This window comes from Synchiropus splendidus, chromosome 1, assembly GCF_027744825.2.
Source record: "Synchiropus splendidus isolate RoL2022-P1 chromosome 1, RoL_Sspl_1.0, whole genome shotgun sequence".
Taxonomy (NCBI): domain Eukaryota; kingdom Metazoa; phylum Chordata; class Actinopteri; order Syngnathiformes; family Callionymidae; genus Synchiropus; species Synchiropus splendidus.
The window spans coordinates 47,616,179-47,633,492 of NC_071334.1; the positions used below are offsets into that span (position 1 = coordinate 47,616,179).

General features: G+C 42.1%; 1 protein-coding gene across 1 annotated transcript; it reads right to left on the reverse strand.

Annotated features, from left to right (window-relative positions):
• Window positions 1-15,433: 15,433 nt before the first annotated feature.
• On the reverse strand, window positions 15,434-16,599 carry LOC128763733 (beta-1,3-galactosyltransferase 9). Its single transcript, XM_053872906.1, has 2 exons — window positions 16,594-16,599; window positions 15,434-16,528 (listed from the first exon to the last, which is right to left on the reverse strand). The coding sequence occupies exons 1-2, from the start codon at window positions 16,597-16,599 to the stop codon at window positions 15,434-15,436; spliced, it is 1,101 nt and encodes a 366-aa protein (XP_053728881.1).
• Window positions 16,600-17,314: the final 715 nt, after the last annotated feature.

The window sequence follows — 17,314 nt, forward strand, 5'->3', positions numbered from 1 at the left end:
AAGATTTATCCCGCGCCCCCGAAGAGACTGAGAGATGCTTGAAGATTTACCCTCATCCTTGAGAAATGAGGTGTAGAGCTTGGGGTCTTATTAGCAAACTTTTACTGTTGTTCACTGTGAGATTTCTGGGACGTGATCCCATTTCAAGATCTTAGAAAGGCAATGCACAGTCTCCTTCAGTTTGTGTTGGCCCTGCTTTCATTTCTCTTTGCAACAGGTTCTGATTTATGGCGTTGAACAGAAAGACATGGGGAGGTCTGACTGACGGCTTAGTGAAAAGTCAGCTCTGCAAAGTTTGACTTTTTTTTTTTTTAATTCATGGAAACCAGGTATTCAATCTTATATATATTATATATGGGAAAGTTCTCCTTTCTTTTCATATTTTCATAAAGTTTTGTTTACTCATTAAATATGATTCAGGGAAGGTCAGATGGTGTTTCCCTGTCTTTGTTTATCGAGAGACCGATGAAAGAGTTCCTCAAGAGGAAGTGTGGTGCTGTATGAGGAAGGAGCAACAGAGAAGTATGTGAGGTTGTTCTGGACACGTATGAGGACAGTTAGCAGTGAGGTGAGCTGTAGGAGTGATTGAGGGATTCAAAGTGAGAGTAGTGGTCAATCGGGGATCAACTCTCATCCCATTATTGTTTGCTATTGTTATGGAAAAGTTGACAGACAAGGTTAGTGGCGCGTCTCCATGGACTATGATGTTTGCAAATGTGATCTGTCGTGAGAGTAAAGATGAGTTGGAGGAGAAGCTTGGGAGGTGGAGGTACAAGTTGTAGAGAAGAGGAGTGACAAGACAGACTACGTATGTAAATGAGGGAGAGGAAGAGAAAACATTCAAGCGTTTGAGATCAGTCACACAAATTAAGGGTCAGCTATTTAAAAAGGTAAAGAGGAGAGTGCAGGCAGGGTGGAACGGGTGGAGACAACTAAGAGGGGTGAACCTTGATCTGTGATATATATGCGTTGCTGCTACAGTGAAAGAGAGACTGTAGGACAGGAGTGACACCTGCTGTGATGCATGGTTTGGACACATGGAGAGGAGAGACAGGGACACCAGGAATGTTAGAAATGTACATTGTGGGTAACCGAAATAGGGGAAGACAGCAATTGAGGTTCATGTATATCATAACAGAGGACATGAAGAGGATAGGGGTGTCTCAAGAGGACGGTCAGGATCGGCTAAAATGGAGGAAACTGACTGGAAATACCTAAAAGTGTATTACTTAACAGTTATAATCTTCTACAATGACATTACTGGACTCATCTTTTGTATCTTAACATTGTCCCCAGTACATTCAATATCATGTTGTAGTATTTCATTTGAGAGGATTTGATATTTAAAAATAATTGGTAAATAATCTAATTGTCTTTTTTTTGCACTTATTGAAACTTGGCCAGACTTAGGGGTTGTAACAGTTGTTGTAATAATGTTAAATCTAAATCTAAATCTAAATCTATATCTCAGTTTTCAGGATTTAGACGCCCCTTTCCTCCAAGTGGGAAGAGAAGAGGAGCCATGGAGCAGAAGGGGGCATTTAAATCTCAACTTGGAGGAAAGGGGCGTCTAAATCCTGAAAACTGAAATTTAAGATTTAGGTTTAATATTTAGTCTTAGATTTAAGATTTAGCATTTAGCTTTAACACTTACAGAGATGAAACAATGGGACGGAACATCAAAGTATAGTGTCTCAAATGTATCAAATATTTGCTAAATCTGTGAAAATATTGGCAAAGATTTCTGCTAAATCAGGAAAAGAACGGGTGCCTTCACTTTTGCATTGGCCACCCCATAGTTTTAGAGCAGTTTATTGAGCCTATGTTGGTAGTGCATCCGTTTCCTGCAGGGGACACTACTGCCTAATTTAAACCAGGCAGATATGATGTAATGGCTGATCTATGTATTCTGCTAGTGGTGTTGAGCTCTGTCTTTTTTTATTTTCCAACGTGATCCGAGAAGCTTCTGTGTAAACAAATGATGTCAGTGATGGATCGGACCCTAACGCTAAAATGACCGTCAATTTCTCATGGCTGACACTGTCCTGACTGGTGACAGACAGCTGGGTCTGAGTCCAAACAAGTCATCTCTCAGAGCTTCCATTGTGCTACTCTGCTTTCAAACTGCGCAAGGAGCCACATTAATCTGCCGCTCCAGCACATGATACGACCGAACGACTGGAGCTGGAGAGACTTACACCCGTGCTGAATACCTTCTCTATGTGCGTCTGTTATTTCTGCCTCAGCCAATGAGAGTCCCGCCATTCCTGCGCCGGGTCCAGTGGCAGTCAGCGGACGCTGACCCGCTCAGAGCGCAGGGGGCTGTGAAACGCTCAGAGCGTCTTGCATGTTCAAGTAAACACCCTCTTTTGGTCTGGGCCCCCTCCAAGGGTCAATACCGTGTTACATCACAAAAGCCGGATTCATGCTCAGTTGCTCTCAGGTCTTGGGGAGGAGAAGTAGGACACAGAGCTGCCTCTCTCTCCTATATCTTTTTGTGTCACTCACCTATATCCAGATTAATATTTCCCAAATATACTGAGTGGCAGATCTAAAGCTTGGTTCAAAATGAGTCATTTAATAAGCAAATTGTGGGAATTTCCTGTGAAACATTGATGAAGGGCTATTAACATTGTTATTAATGTGAGAGAGAGGAAGAGACACAGAGAGACAAGAAAACTCTGCTCACAGAGAAGTGAAGTCTCACACATAACAATGGAACAACACTGCCTCTAGTGGCCATTCTAGCGAAAACCACACAAGGATATTCTTAGATACATCCAGTAGGCAATATCCTCTTCTCCGATATATTGTTTGTGCTCTATTGCTATAACCTTATTTAGCTTGAGAATAATATTATTTGTCAAAGAAAAAACATATTTGTACATGTAATAGCTTTCACTTTCCTCTCCTGATGCCCGCTCATAATGATGTATTTTTCCAAGGTCCTGCTCCCAGAATACGTCAGTGTTTGTGTGAATTGAGCTACAAAACAAATAACAAATCATGTTCTCAAGAGCTTTATGCACTTAGTTAATACCAACTATCCAAAAACCCATAATCCTCCAGTACATGGCGAGGGCTTGTTACTGAAAGTCTAATAGTTGAGAGACAGGGAGAAGATTAGTAGTTAGCTACGGTGGCTGTATTTTTCTTTGAGTATATATAATAATTAACTTTATATATACGTCCCAAACCCGATGCTTAGCAGTCCTCAGCTGTGTATTTTTGGTGCCAACGAGCAGGCGGAGGCTGCCGCCGTTTCCCCGCGTGGATTCAGGGATTATGTCTCATACGAGGCCTCCCGGTTTAAACCGCAACACACTTGTCCCAGTAAACCAAACCTTAATGACAGGCTCGCTAAAGATGGAGACTGGGGAAAAAATCCTCTGGGTCCAAAGATTTGTGCGTTTCCTAGATGACCATTTTAATATATAGTTGTGTATAGTGAATGAAAACATACACAGTATATTAAATGTTGACACTACCTATGAAGGTCCTCTAATATTCAGCAACTTTACTGGAAAAAAAAATGAATAATGAGGCAGGTTGTCATGTCATTTCAAAAGTTTTGTTATCTTGGATGTCATATTTTCATTTTGAAAAGCAAAGCCAGGGATCCAAAGTGCACCTCTGACTTTCAGTCACTAAATCCTATGTCTCAATAGAGAGCAGCCTGTTAAAGATTCCAATGAAAAAAAAGCAAGTTGCACTTACAGTTAGAATGAAGTTCAAGCAGATATCACCCACACCTTGTTTATAAAAACATGTGAAACCGTTCTGCTCACTTTACATTTGACAGTTGGGAAAACATTTCAGGGGAAATGTAAATGCTTCCTCATCTAGCCATCCCACTCCTAACACCATCTGGAGGAAGAATATTGGCTTCCTGACGTGGTGTGGCTTCCTGGTCAACCATCACCATCACCTTCAAATGGACTTCATATGTGAAATTACTGAAAAAACAGACAACTACAACAACAACTAAAACCTAACTGGACTATTTTCCCGTTTATATCTGGCTGCCGCAGCAGAGACACAACAAAGTCTATGCAGTTCATATCTGCGTCCCAATATTTGAAGTCTATCCTCTGGCAGAGCCTCAAACTGATGCTTCTTTTTTACTTTCTCACGAGCCTATTCTGAATGAGCCTTTTTAAAAAGCCCATTAATATCACAGTACAGTCACACCTATATTCGCTGGCTGAACTTCCTGCACAAATCCAAACAGGTCAGGAAGAGACAGTTGGACTTTTGAGGCCTGTCCGTGTTTGCGTCCCACAAGAACAGCGGGCCTGTGTGGCGCCGGGCCTCGGACTTATGAAGGGCTCTCACTAAGGCATCACTGAGGGCCGTCTCAGCGCAGCATCAGTCAAAAGGCCTCATTTACCGACAGATGAAAGGTAAGCTTTTTAACTCCTTCCTCGACCTGAACCTGGCCTGTTGACTCGTTTATTTACATTCCGATGGCTAAACGTGGAAAGCAGCATCTCTGTGCAACCCTGCGTCCTGCCACATGACAGCAACAGTCCACTCGTGCTTTCCACGCGTGATGGAAACCAATATGGCTGCAGCTCTGGCTCACGCTCCGCAGTACATGACCTTGTCCTCCCCTTCCCACTGGACAACACGTGCAGCTGCAGCGAAACCATGGAGGAAAGGCCTGGAGAGTATGTTCAGAAAAATCACTGAATGAAATCACACAAACTGTGAGTCTGCAGTTTTTATTGAAAGAAAACAGAGCAAAATTTCAGCAACATGTCTTCAGGTGTACTGGCATTTTCTGTGTTCTGGGAGGTTGGCGAGATCATTTATTTATGATTTATTTATATTTTTAATTAAAAATATCACAATTCTGTTGGATCCAACAAGTGTTTACTCCAATAGTTGTGAAGTTGCACGAAGTAGTTGGGGATCATCAAGTGCACTGCAAAAAGGGTGAGTTGAAATATATACTTCACAAAGTAGCTGAAATGATTTATTCATGTTGCAAGATATTTTAGTTTCACATTGATAACTGTGATGGATACTCAAATGAGTACGAAATGCATGCTTTACATTTGACTTACTGGAGTCAATAACAAGTACAATAACAAGTGCTCCTTAATAGACTGGAAAAAAGGTGTTTTGTTTTGTTACCTTCTGTTCTTCATCCTTCTTGACTTCATTATCAAGGAACAAGAAAAGGAACTATTAACTTCATTAGTTCCCAGGTAATAATAATAATAATAACAACAACAACAAAAATTATTATTGTTATTATTATTATTATTATTATTTATTTTATTTATTTATTTATTTTTTATACGGCACTTTTAGAACGCTGTTCGCCAAGTGCTGTACAGGCAGAACAGCGGAGCATGTTTGCACTAGCTTGACCATGACGGTGGCCAGTTAGAGCTTCAGTGAGTTAGAACTGAGGAATGTCAGGAGGATTATTACATAAATGCAAGCCAGTGAAAGTGATTTTTTTAAGCAGAGATTTAAACGTAGCAGTACATCTCCTCTGGCAGACTGTTCCAGAGTTGAGGATCCCCTACCATGTCGTTTCATTTCCATACAGGAAAACTTCAACCCCGTAAAATTTGTCCTTAATGCAAAAACATAATGGTAATGACTTTCATTGACTTTTTTCCACAGACGGAGAGGGATTCAGTCCGACAACCCTCTCATGATTTTACAACCAATGAGTAAAGACAGTCTTATTTATCTTAAAATATGGATCCTCGAGTCTTGAAATATGATTTCCTTATCAGACATTTATTATTATTCAACTAAAAAATGGAAAATCTAAAACGTTATTGCTGAAACAAGCAATTATTCTGGAGCCTCTGCTTGAAAAAAAAATTATTTCTTGCTTTATCTTTTTTAAATCTTGAAATTAGCAGGGAAAACTCCCTCAGAAGAAGTCGTAAAGTTATAAACGGAGGTTTCCTGCTGCTTTTTCTGGGAAAACTAAATGGATGAAGAAAGTTATGAAAAACACAAACCACAGAAGACACACATGAAGGCTCATCTGAACGAACACTGCAGACATATTTCAAAAGATGTAGGACTTCAAGCTGAAAGAGGGTGGCGCTCTTCCGCTCATTAAAAGACTAAATTCAGGCTACGACTTGGTTAGAAAGAATTTTGTGTGTGGGTGCATCTGGTGCTTGTAAGTACTGTATGTACAACAAATCTAGTATAAGAGACTGCGGTGCCCGGGAGCTAAATATTGCAGTTTAATTGTTAGCAGCAATGTGTATGTTGTCTTCACCGCTGAAGGGAAAACAAGCCTGTAAAGAAAGTGCTATTGATGAAAGAAAAATGAGGGGGATGAGGCAGCTGTGTCGGCATGTGAAGCGATTCATCCAAGTAAGCAAGGGAAGAATTACAGTGAGCTTTGCATCAGTGTCTTATGGTGACTGAGACTGGTGATGGAGGAAGGTTCAGTGGTGAAGAATCGTTCGCTGGTCTGACACTCAACAAACATCATCAAAAACACAAGACGCACCATCTATTTCTGATCTTCTCCAGCAAGACTCACAAAGTGTCAAACAAACTGGCAATAAGGGCGATGTTTTTACGAGTAAACACACAACATTCCTCCCATAGCAGCTGACCAGAGGGAAGACGGCCGAGCAACAACATTAAAAAGCACAGAGGAAACAGACTGGGAGACACAGCAGTTGTTAACTGGTCCGCTTGTCTCTTGCGTCACTGCTTGTCTGGCTTGACAAATTTACAGCGCGAGACTGACAGAGATGGACGTTAGAAAGGAAAAATGACAGAGGTGGAACTGGACACCAAACTTGAGAGAGAATTACTCGCCCTGTTGCATCTCTGAAATATTCCAGTGAAATACAACCGAGACGGAAAGCGGTGTTGTTTCTCAGCCTGCTGGCTGTCTCATGTATGTAACTGAGGCTCTATGAGAAGTCTATCGAAAGACTGATCTCTAAAAATTATATAAAGAAGATTCAAATTACTTTGGTTTCCCAAAAGGTCCATAAATGATCTGCATTCATGTGAAACACTACACTCACAAACTATCTTTTTTTTTTTCTTGTGGTCCAGGAGTTCTCTGCTTCTGTTCCAAAATGACAGCAAGCTATATAAATTATTTTAAAAGTGTACAGTCCCCCTGTTTTGTGAACAATGCACTGCATTGTTTTTGCCAATTCTTCCTTCATAACGCGGCAGGATACGGTCAGTCTGTTGACTGTTTGCACTTGGCAGTACATTTGCTGTTGGCGTATTGGTGACCATAATGGAGCTGTAAATACAGCATAAACTTTATGCAACTCAATGATAAGACAAAGATCGCATTTATTCGCATCCAACACATCAATAAAAGCAGAATTTAATGCATCAACATGAACTCACTGGGGCAACACGGTTTCTGGAAGTTACACAATATCAGGTTATTTGAGTCTAAAAGAGAAGAATTTTACCTCAATAAAGTACTGAGGTTGGTTCTAGGTTTAAAGACATTCAAAATCCTCATGCAGAGTCATACACAAAGCCCCAAACTCTTGACACTTGACAGGTGTGAAATGCAAATGCAATTCTTTAGGGAGCTTATGAAATATCAATCCTAAATGTAAATGGGTTAAGTTATGACTGTAAGTACAAGCTTGAGTTTCCCTCAGGTCCAAACTGAACAGTGAGTGAGTCATTTCAGTTCCGCTCAAGACATTTCAGTTCTTACAATGTGGGGAGGCAAAACACCATGTTTGGCAACTGAAATGTTTTGAGCTTTGTTGTTATTGGTCATCTTTTTTATATCATAATATAGAGTAAGAGGTGGGTATAGAACCACAAAAAAAAACATTAACTAGTGGTCACACTGAAACTTTGCACCATGATGAACGCCAGCTAATGTTTTAATGTCAATCATTTTCTCCCTCTTTATAATAACAACTAACAATTTTTGGTATGACACTCTACCTTCTGAACAAGGTTCTTATCAAGGTCCTCATGCTGCATACACACACTCTCTGTGTAAATAAGGTTGGATTTTTTTCTTTTTAATTGTGTTTAACAAAAAGACATGTGTCATTTATATTGATCGATTTAATGAAGAATTTAATCTTCAAAAATTAAAGAGCAACATATTACACCAATCCAATATTTACTCTGAGTTTGCTTAGAGCTGGCCTTAAGTTAAATCTTATCTTTCAGAATGTAACGTGGCTCTCCTAAAACAGTTAAGTTCAAAAGCTACCAGCAGCTGAAACTTATGCTACATAATGCACAAGACTCCTATAAAAAGTAAAGTATTAAATTAGTAGTGTCAAAAAAATTCAGGTGACCTTTCCAAAATGGCTGCTACACCTCCTTCAGTTGATACAAGTTGCCGCTTCATTTAGAACCTCTGCGTCCTGTCTCTTCTACAGGCTCAGTTTGCTTTTATTTGCAAACATTTTATAACATGATTAAATATTATTTAATACACGGACATATTCAGAGCACAGTGGAGCATAAAACAGTGAGCAGATGTTGCTGAGTCAAGAGCAGAAACCACAGTAGAGCTCCTTCAGGACTGGACTCTAATGACAAGTCATCTGACCTTCATTAAAAATTAACTCTGTGGCAGGAGCGGATCCCTTTAATAAATGGCGCAGAGATGATGGCGAACAGATGAAATCATATTTAACTCGCTGGCCACGGATGTCAAGAGGAGCACGGCAGCGCTCAAAAACAGAGCTGACCACATGTTCACGGTGGTTGGGCCAGGTCTAACTTTAGGTCCCGCGACTCGGTGATATTTCTAGAAATCTCTGGAGGGTGTAATAAATGTGCGCGAGCAGCTGCTTTCATTCTGCAAACGTCGACATCTGTGTGTCATTTCAGGAGATGTCTTTTATGAAGATGTCCCGGGGATTTGTTTTAGCAAATGAAAAGTAATAACATGCAGATGATGACAGGGGTTTTATCTCAGGCTTCAAGGACCTACACATGATGTGTGTTGTAACTGCGGGAGAGAAGGCTGTTTGTTGGTTTCATCTGCAGTTCAATTGAACACTGAAATGTTGTTGAAAAGTTATCTGTGAAATAAATCTCATATACTTCTGAAATATTTCACAATTTAGTTAGTGTTTTTAAATATGCCACAATGATACAGATTGAAAACTATTTATGTCTGATATTTTTATTTTACTGTTATTTGGCAACAGAACACTTTTTGCATGTTTTCCCCATTAAATCTCAGTTTTACTTTAGTGTTATAGTTTTCTTAATTGTATTGACTAGTATAATGTGATATGCACTTCCAGAGGAGTCAAATAAGTGTTGCCCAAAGATTAAAAAAAAATGTTTTTGAGAATACAGAAAATTAAGAAGTGCAAAAAACATTGGTATTATGAGATGTATACAAGAGAGTCAGGAAATTGAGTATTGTTTTGCAAGATAACAGTTTGGTGGTGGTGGGTAGATGAGGTTTCATGACAACAAAGCTGTCCACTAGTCTGGACTTTTGGGTCAGAGGGTTCAGATACCTTTGGTAAGGTAGGTGTCAGGAATAGCTGCGAAGGGCAGGCGGATTATAAGGACAGCCACAGTGGGGATGCTCTCATGCTCTCCACTCCCTAGAGGAGTGACACTGACCCCCCCTGAATTGTTGGTCCCACACCAGTGAGTCAATCCACCTGCTGGCAGTGTTGTCTGGGAACTTTATGATTTGATCATCACGTAATACATATATCAAGGAACCTGAAAATGGAATGAACCAACTTGAAAAAGCAGCGTAGAAATGAGTTGACAACAAAATAGTAAACTATAAACCCAACACAATGGACCGCACACAACTTTAATTCCCTTTTTCTTGATGTGCTATTAACATTTCCTGAAAATCTCACTGAAATTTGTTCACCTAACTTATCACACAAACAAAAAAATAACCTAAAAAATCTATATAGTTACTTGGACAATTTGTGATTAATTCATCACAATTATGGTATAGAATATATGCAACAAGAAGCCACATTTTTCAATTTGAATTCGGTATTTTACTGAATCAAATGATGGACCCATACATACTTTGACAATAAATCACAATGGTGGCTATATTCACGTTTTTATATAACCCTACATTTACACAATTTACATTCATTACAATACATTCAGAGTAGTGGAAACTCTGGCCATTGTGTAGTGAAAAACTTCCCTGAACCAAAGCAAACAGAAGCTTTAGTTTGCTTTTGTTCAGGGATTCCTCCATGTTTGTTGTTGTTGTTATCATCCTCGCTGCCACGTGTCTTGTGCATCAGTGTGATCAGTGGACCAGGAACTCCTGCACTCACAAAGGTTCCCTGTTGTCTGGAGAGCAAACAGTCAACATTAAATTAAATTAAATTAAATTAAATTACATTTTTGTTGTAATTAATTAATCAATCATAAAATGTTGTAATTAATTAATCGTTAAAAAAAAACGCATTAAAATTGGAGGCAAAAAAGTGAAGTATAAAGTTAAATTTCAGCATGAAAAAATAGGAAAAAACAGCGCAAGTTGATTGACACATTAGATTGAAATGATTTGGAGTTTAATTTCATGATTTCACATCATTTCAAGTTGAGTTCTTCATAATTCCCAACATATGGAACACAAACATACTCATCATGTGACAGTGCAGTGAAATAACTGGACCGTTGCAGCTTTACAAACTCCTGGCCTTGCATTCCAAAGCTGCCAAGTAAAGATTATGGCGTTTACAAAAAAAGACAGGAGGAAAAAAAAAGCCACAGATGTCGTCAAGAGAGCAGGTTTATGCTTGAGGTTACGGCTTCTACGTAAATGAAGTTGGGCAGGACGTCCACATGAATACTGGACCGTGAACATAAAACCCAGAGGGCCGGGGCAGGACGGAGGATTGGTGCATGAAAACACACAGCAGTCTCTCATGAATGACACACGTGCGGCAATTAAAATGACACACAGTTATTTCTTTCATCGTGCAAGTCGTGCTGGAACTTCCCTCAGATCAGTGGCTGTGGGCTGTGGAGACCCAGAGCTCTCTCATCAGCACTGTAAATCAAACAGTGCTGCTCTGGCTCTGATGCCTCGCTTCTCTGAGGAGGCTTTCATGAGGAGGCTGCGCCACAGTCGCAGTCTCCACACACTCCTACTGCTGCGTGCGTCCGTGCGCCCGCATCTTTCCAGCCGCTCGAAGAGGTCTGAAGCAAGTGGCTTATGAAGATGATGATGATGATGATGATGATGATGATGCTGTAATAGAAAGAATAACGCCACTCATAGATGGTTTGGCAACTCTCTTGTGTGAAAACATCCAATTTAAATGGATGGATTCATCCAGCTGGAGCATTTTTAATAGCGTGCTCCACAAACAGACCTTGACATTTGCACACTCAACATGTCGACGAGTGAATGATGACAGAGGAGGTTTTCTGCGTGGAGCACTCACTCATTTTTACTCTCCCTCCTGACATTTTTCTCTTCTTTGTTTGCAGGAGATTGTTGACATGGAGGACGTATCGATGAAATATCGTGGAGTGACAACGGGGAATTGATCAGTCCCTCAGTTAAGAGGAGTCTGTTGTAGTGAAGCCAGAGCTGAGCCAGAAGACAAACAAAAGTTATACTGTAGCCTTATTTTATTTCAAGTCATCCATGACTGATCTTATTTCAGCCGAGTTTGAATCAACGAAAAAGGTATTTCTGTTCACACTTCTGTTCGGCCAAGTCAGGATAAAATGAGTAATGACCCGACACATAAAAAACTATAAACTCCAGAATAAAAATCCAACAGTTGAGTGTGTGACAGGTGTGTGAGCAGAACAAGTCGGGGGTAGATTTGAGGTAAAATATCAGGAATTGCAGTCTATTACAATCTATTATAAATACATCCTTAAAAAATACAGTAAATAGCAAATAGAAATAGACATAACCACTTGGTTTTGAGAGAAGCCAAGCCAAGATATCTCGTCAAGATGATTCCTGGACGCCTCTTTCATGGAGCCTTCTCTACATCTAATAGCTCGACTTTCAGCCTGTGGAAACACTGACACCTAGTGGTTCCTTGTTCTCCTGTGACACTTGTTTTAAAGGAGGAGCGTCAAACTGACTCCTAAAGGGCCCTGTGGCTGCAGGCTCTTGTTCCAACCCTGCAAGGTCATATACAGTTGGTTAACCAACCAACTGTCAGCTGAGACAGACAGCGCCGGGACTGACACACAAATCTTTACCATCTCAGTTGGACCAAAAACCTGCCCCCACATGGACGTTTTAGGAGTCACACACTTGTGTATTAAAGGCCAGAACGTGTGTGAAACAGTTACTGAATGACATGACCTGAATGACTTTCCTGGTCATTCCTGAGCCTTTATCCTTGAATAAAACTTGGGTCCCCTGCATTTTTACCTTTGTTTTGAACTGTTTTGGACATGTTTCATTTTTTTATTTCGCATTTACATTTTTGTTGCTCTTTGCTGATGTCATAGCTGGTCCCAAATTTGACATGTATCATTGGACGTTCAGTCAATGCAATGTTTCACTTTGTTGGGGGGAAAAGCCCTGCGAAGCCCTAGATGGCTTGAATTTCACCAAGACTGTGACAGAAAAAGCGCTCGCAACGGCTACGTTGCAGCTCAACTTTGTTTTCATTGTTCACGTTTTGTTGTTTATTTTATTTTATTTTATCTTATTATTGCACGCCATACAAAAGCACTTTCCTCGTTGGTGGGATCCTCACTGACCTTTGCAATAAAGCTGATTCTGATTCTTATTGTTAGTCCGCTTTGTTGCAGAGGCAGTGGGCCACATGGACACCAATCAAGGGCTGGAAATGGCCCTCAGTCAGCACTTCGGCAGCGTCTGACGAGAAGTCAAGAGATTTTTCAGAATACAGTTCTATTGAGTGAAAATCTTTGTCCAGGACTCCACTCTCAAGCTAACATGAATATCAACCACGAGTGTGAGATGATACTCCAAGAAACACGACCCTGCTCTCTGCGGTGCTGGCACAGCACAGGGGGTCATGTGGTGTGGATATCGGAGATTTAATGGGCTGAAGCTTAATGATCCGGATTAATCCCGGAAAGCGATCCGGACTCACTTTTTAATTGTTGTCATAGTCGTTCACATTTGTTACAGCCCTGCTGAGATTCTCTGAAAACCACCAGCTGAGGTGACCTCAGTGGAAGTAGGCCAAGGTGGACCAGTGTTTGAGGTAAACACAAACGGTTTGTCTGGTCAACAGTGGCACAGGAAAGTTTATTTTTGAGCACTTTTCAGAAAAAAAAGTAAAAAACGCATGCATGTGAAATCTTCAGATTTGTTTTATTTACTGTCACTGTAAATCAGTGTGAAGTCAGGAAGAAGTCTGGCAACCAGCTTTCTGATAAAGTAGGTCCAAAATATTACTTTACCTCAATCTAATGATTTGTCTTGAATTTGAAGACAATATATTTGAAGACAGTATCCACTCAGACAATCCACATCTTTTGTATTTTTCTGGCTGGTAGTACAGTGGTTCCTCGGTTTTCGAACGTCCCAGAATTCCAACAAATCGGAGTTCAAACTAAATTTTTGAGATTTTTTTGCTTCTGATTTCGAACGAAAATCCAGAACTTGAATGCCGCCAGAAAAAGCTGGAAAAAACATAATGTGGGCGGACCGATCATCTGACCCACGACACGCTTTGTTATTGTGTATAACGCAGCCTCTGAATGCAGACGTGTCCGTGACTGTTTTTTCTTCATATTGAGGTGTAAAACCTTTCCTGTCTCCGCACTGGACCGTGATAGAGTGTCACAGGGGAGGTGCTCGCTCCCCAGCGCTCACTCCAGGGTTTGATGTCCTGTTGTGGGCTGGAGCTGGGACAGGGATGAGGCGAGTCTGGGACAGAGCGTTATTTGGTTTATGACTTTGTCACAGCCAAACTGCACAGAAGCGCACATTCAGAGCTGGACACGGACCGGGCACCTCTTCACTTCTGGAGAGACGTCACTCACTCGGCAACCCCTCCCACATGCAGCGGCCACACACATAGAGGAACAGCGCACCTGCAGCAGACACTCTACATTCACTCCTACAAAAGCCTGTTTTAAGGCTTGGAACGCATTAGTTCTTTTTCCATTCACTGTAATGGGAAAAATCGATTCAGATTTCGAACAAATCGCTTCTCAAATGGCCGTCTGGAACGGATTGTGGTCGAGAACCGAGGTACCACTGTAATAGATAAATGAGGGTTCACCAAACAGTGTCCTGATTTTCAGAGGCCACCAAATGGCACTGTCTCCTGTAAAATGTTTGGACCTGACATAATTTCTACACAGACAGCGCCATCTACTGGCCTTCGAAAATGTGGCCAGTGTTTCATCAACCCTGCAGTACTGTATCATGATACCTCGTCTACCCATCATGACTGGATAGTGGCATCGTACTCAGGGCTACATTTGGGAAAGAAAAAAATACAGCCACGAATTGTTGAATGTCATGTGACAAGTTTTGTGCCGTCACGACAAACGTAGCAGACTTCATGCTGAGATTCGTTCAATGAATATGAAGACTCTTATGTGGCTGTCTGGCTCGGGGTTGAGGACGTAGCTTGGTTCTGTTGAGTTTGAAGGTCTCAAAAGGCTCTTTGGATACGGTGTAGTGGACAAAGGTCAACTTGCTGCTTGGCCTTTGGCCCGGAATGTTTTCAGCACTCCCTTGCAGAGCCAGTCACAGTTACTTTGGCCGAAGCTCAGGAGGACTTCCTGGGTGGGGCATCCACACACGCACAGTCATGTTTTTGTGTTTTATGGGAACATTTCATTGACTTTCATGCTTTCCTCAGCCTCTCACCCTGAACCTACCCATCCAAGACAAATGGCTAACCTTAACCAGGACCTAAACTAAACTTAAATCACATCATAATGACCCAGTTATTTTGAAGTGTAAGGAGGTGTGGAGAATTGTTCCCCACATGTATAGCAATACAAGTTCACAGGTGCGTTTATATCTATAAGCTTGTGGGGTCCTCTCATTGCCATAAAGCTTCCCTCAGCCTCTCACCCTATACCTAACCGTCCAAAACAACTGGTTAACCTTAAGCAGGACTCTGAACCAAACTCAAGTGGCCCAGTTGACATCTTGACATCTTCATCCTCAAATTGAAGCTTAACCCTGAGCGGTCTGGCCAAACGGTCCCCCAAAAGGCATAAGATGTTTTGTCAAGAAGTGGTCCCCACAAGTGTGAATAAACCAGTTATACACTCAGACACACACACACACACACACACATAGACCTGCAGACAATTTATATCAAACACATTAGTAACCTCTGGTATAGGACTATTGATCACATGCTTTCGTGGTAAAGACCTGCAACAGATGAGAGTGAGTCAGTCCTGTCTGTCATTCTGAGATGTAGTCCATTTTCAACTGGTGACCTACATACTAATAGACACAGATGATAGTGAAGTATATGCAGGAGCGACCCAGCGATTAACCTCCCTCCTCGGAGTTGAAGAAGGAAAGCTTGTCCAGGTATGTAAGGGCTTTGCAGGTAACCAGTCCGGAGTACGTCTGCAGGAGCGAGCATCCTCCATCATTCCTCTTCAGGTCCTCCCAAACCTTCTCCAGCTCCTGACTCTTCATTCCAGCGGAGCTGAACAGGTGGCGATAGCAGCAGACGTTGTAGCGAAAGTGCCTCCCTCCTGAAAACCTGGCGCTGTGAGTCGGTGCCACGCCTGCTCTCTGAGCGCAGAAGCCCACAAAAACATCTGCTGGCACTGGAGCCCCGAAATCCAGCGATGCAATGTAGACTTTCCGTACTACATCTTGGGAAACAACATAGGCTGTCCCTTCGCAGTACTCAGGCAGGTACTTGTCGGGGTAGAGGCTGGCGGGCATGTAACTGGAGCTAGAAGGGTTCCTGTCAGGGGACTCTCGCTGGATGACTCGACCCAGGTAAAGATCTTCTGGATGCCTGTGAAGAGCCAGCAAGAATGCGCCGATGGCAGATAGGTTGACAAACACAGAGTCCTGTGTGAAAAGGACAAATCTCGCCACGGGACAGAAGGCGATGATCCACCGGAGAGCCAGAATGGTCCGTTCAGTTTGTCCATGGATGGAGGAGTCGGTGCTGAAGTGTCCCTGAATCATGTCCCCATAGTGGGCGGATTCGTCCATGAGGGCCCTTTGCTCTGCTGACGTATGAGCTGATCCTAAAAAGAAAAGAACCCGAACTGGAAATCCTTTAACATCGGTCTGGTTGGCCCAGGTCCTGCGGACCGCATCCCTCTGGGAGGCATCGGAACTGAAGGCCAGAGCAAGCAGAAAGAGGTCAGAGTTCCGGCAAGCGTTGGGGTTTGTGATGGCGTACGCCTGAGACACGTTTTCCCTGGAGCCACTCAGATCCAGCTTCCGGGCTTTCTCTCGCACCTCCACCACCTTGCCATCGGTGTACACCCCGGGTGTCGGCTGCAGAAGGTACTCCTCCACCAAGTCGCCTCCGAACAGCAGAGCGTGGACCAGCAGCAGGTTGAAGAGCAGGAAGCACCACTGGTGGGTGCGCAGGTTGAACAGGAAACACTGAAACTAAACAACAACCATAACAGCGTCGACCAAGGCTCAGTAACGCACACAGCTGCATTCTCTCTTACCTGCATGATTGGATCCTTGACATATACTGGAGTCTTGGGACCGACTGCAGCCCTCAAGTTTACAATCCAAGTTTCCGCCTGATGAAACTTTAGCAGCCTGTAACTCAGCACCACCAGTCACCTGCTCAGCAAACTGCAGCCCATGCAAGTTTAATGGGGACCTCAATGACTAGTCAGGCTCCACGTAACGCACACTGAGTGAGACAGAATATTGGCACCACAAGGGCCAATGTCCGGTTCTGTTGACACAAAAAGACTGGCTCCTGTCGGGTCAGGACTCGAGACCCTCTCAGGCCTTTATTGAAATAAGAGCTACAACCTACACTCACCTTTTTAGTTGCTAGATTGGCGAGCAGAGTTGAATCTCCATGATGAGCAAGACACTTTTATAAGTCGCTTGGGTTTAAACTATTTGTTAAATGACAGGATAGTTTCAGTGCATGCTACCCAGGAAGTTGACCCTGCTGTCTGCTGTTACTTCAACCTGTAATATCACAAACACGCTCACACAAAAGTGTCTCGATGACTCATGGATGCTTCATAGACTTTTCTGCTGAGTGATGAAAATTAATGGACTCTCATTAACTTAAAGTGAAAGTGTCATTCAGGTCATATTGATCTGCACCTTCTTTAGTTTATATTAGCGCCATCTGGTGGTTTATAGGTGCAAAAATGCTTATCTTGCTCTTCCGGTTAATAGGTTTAGATTAATTTCTTGGAC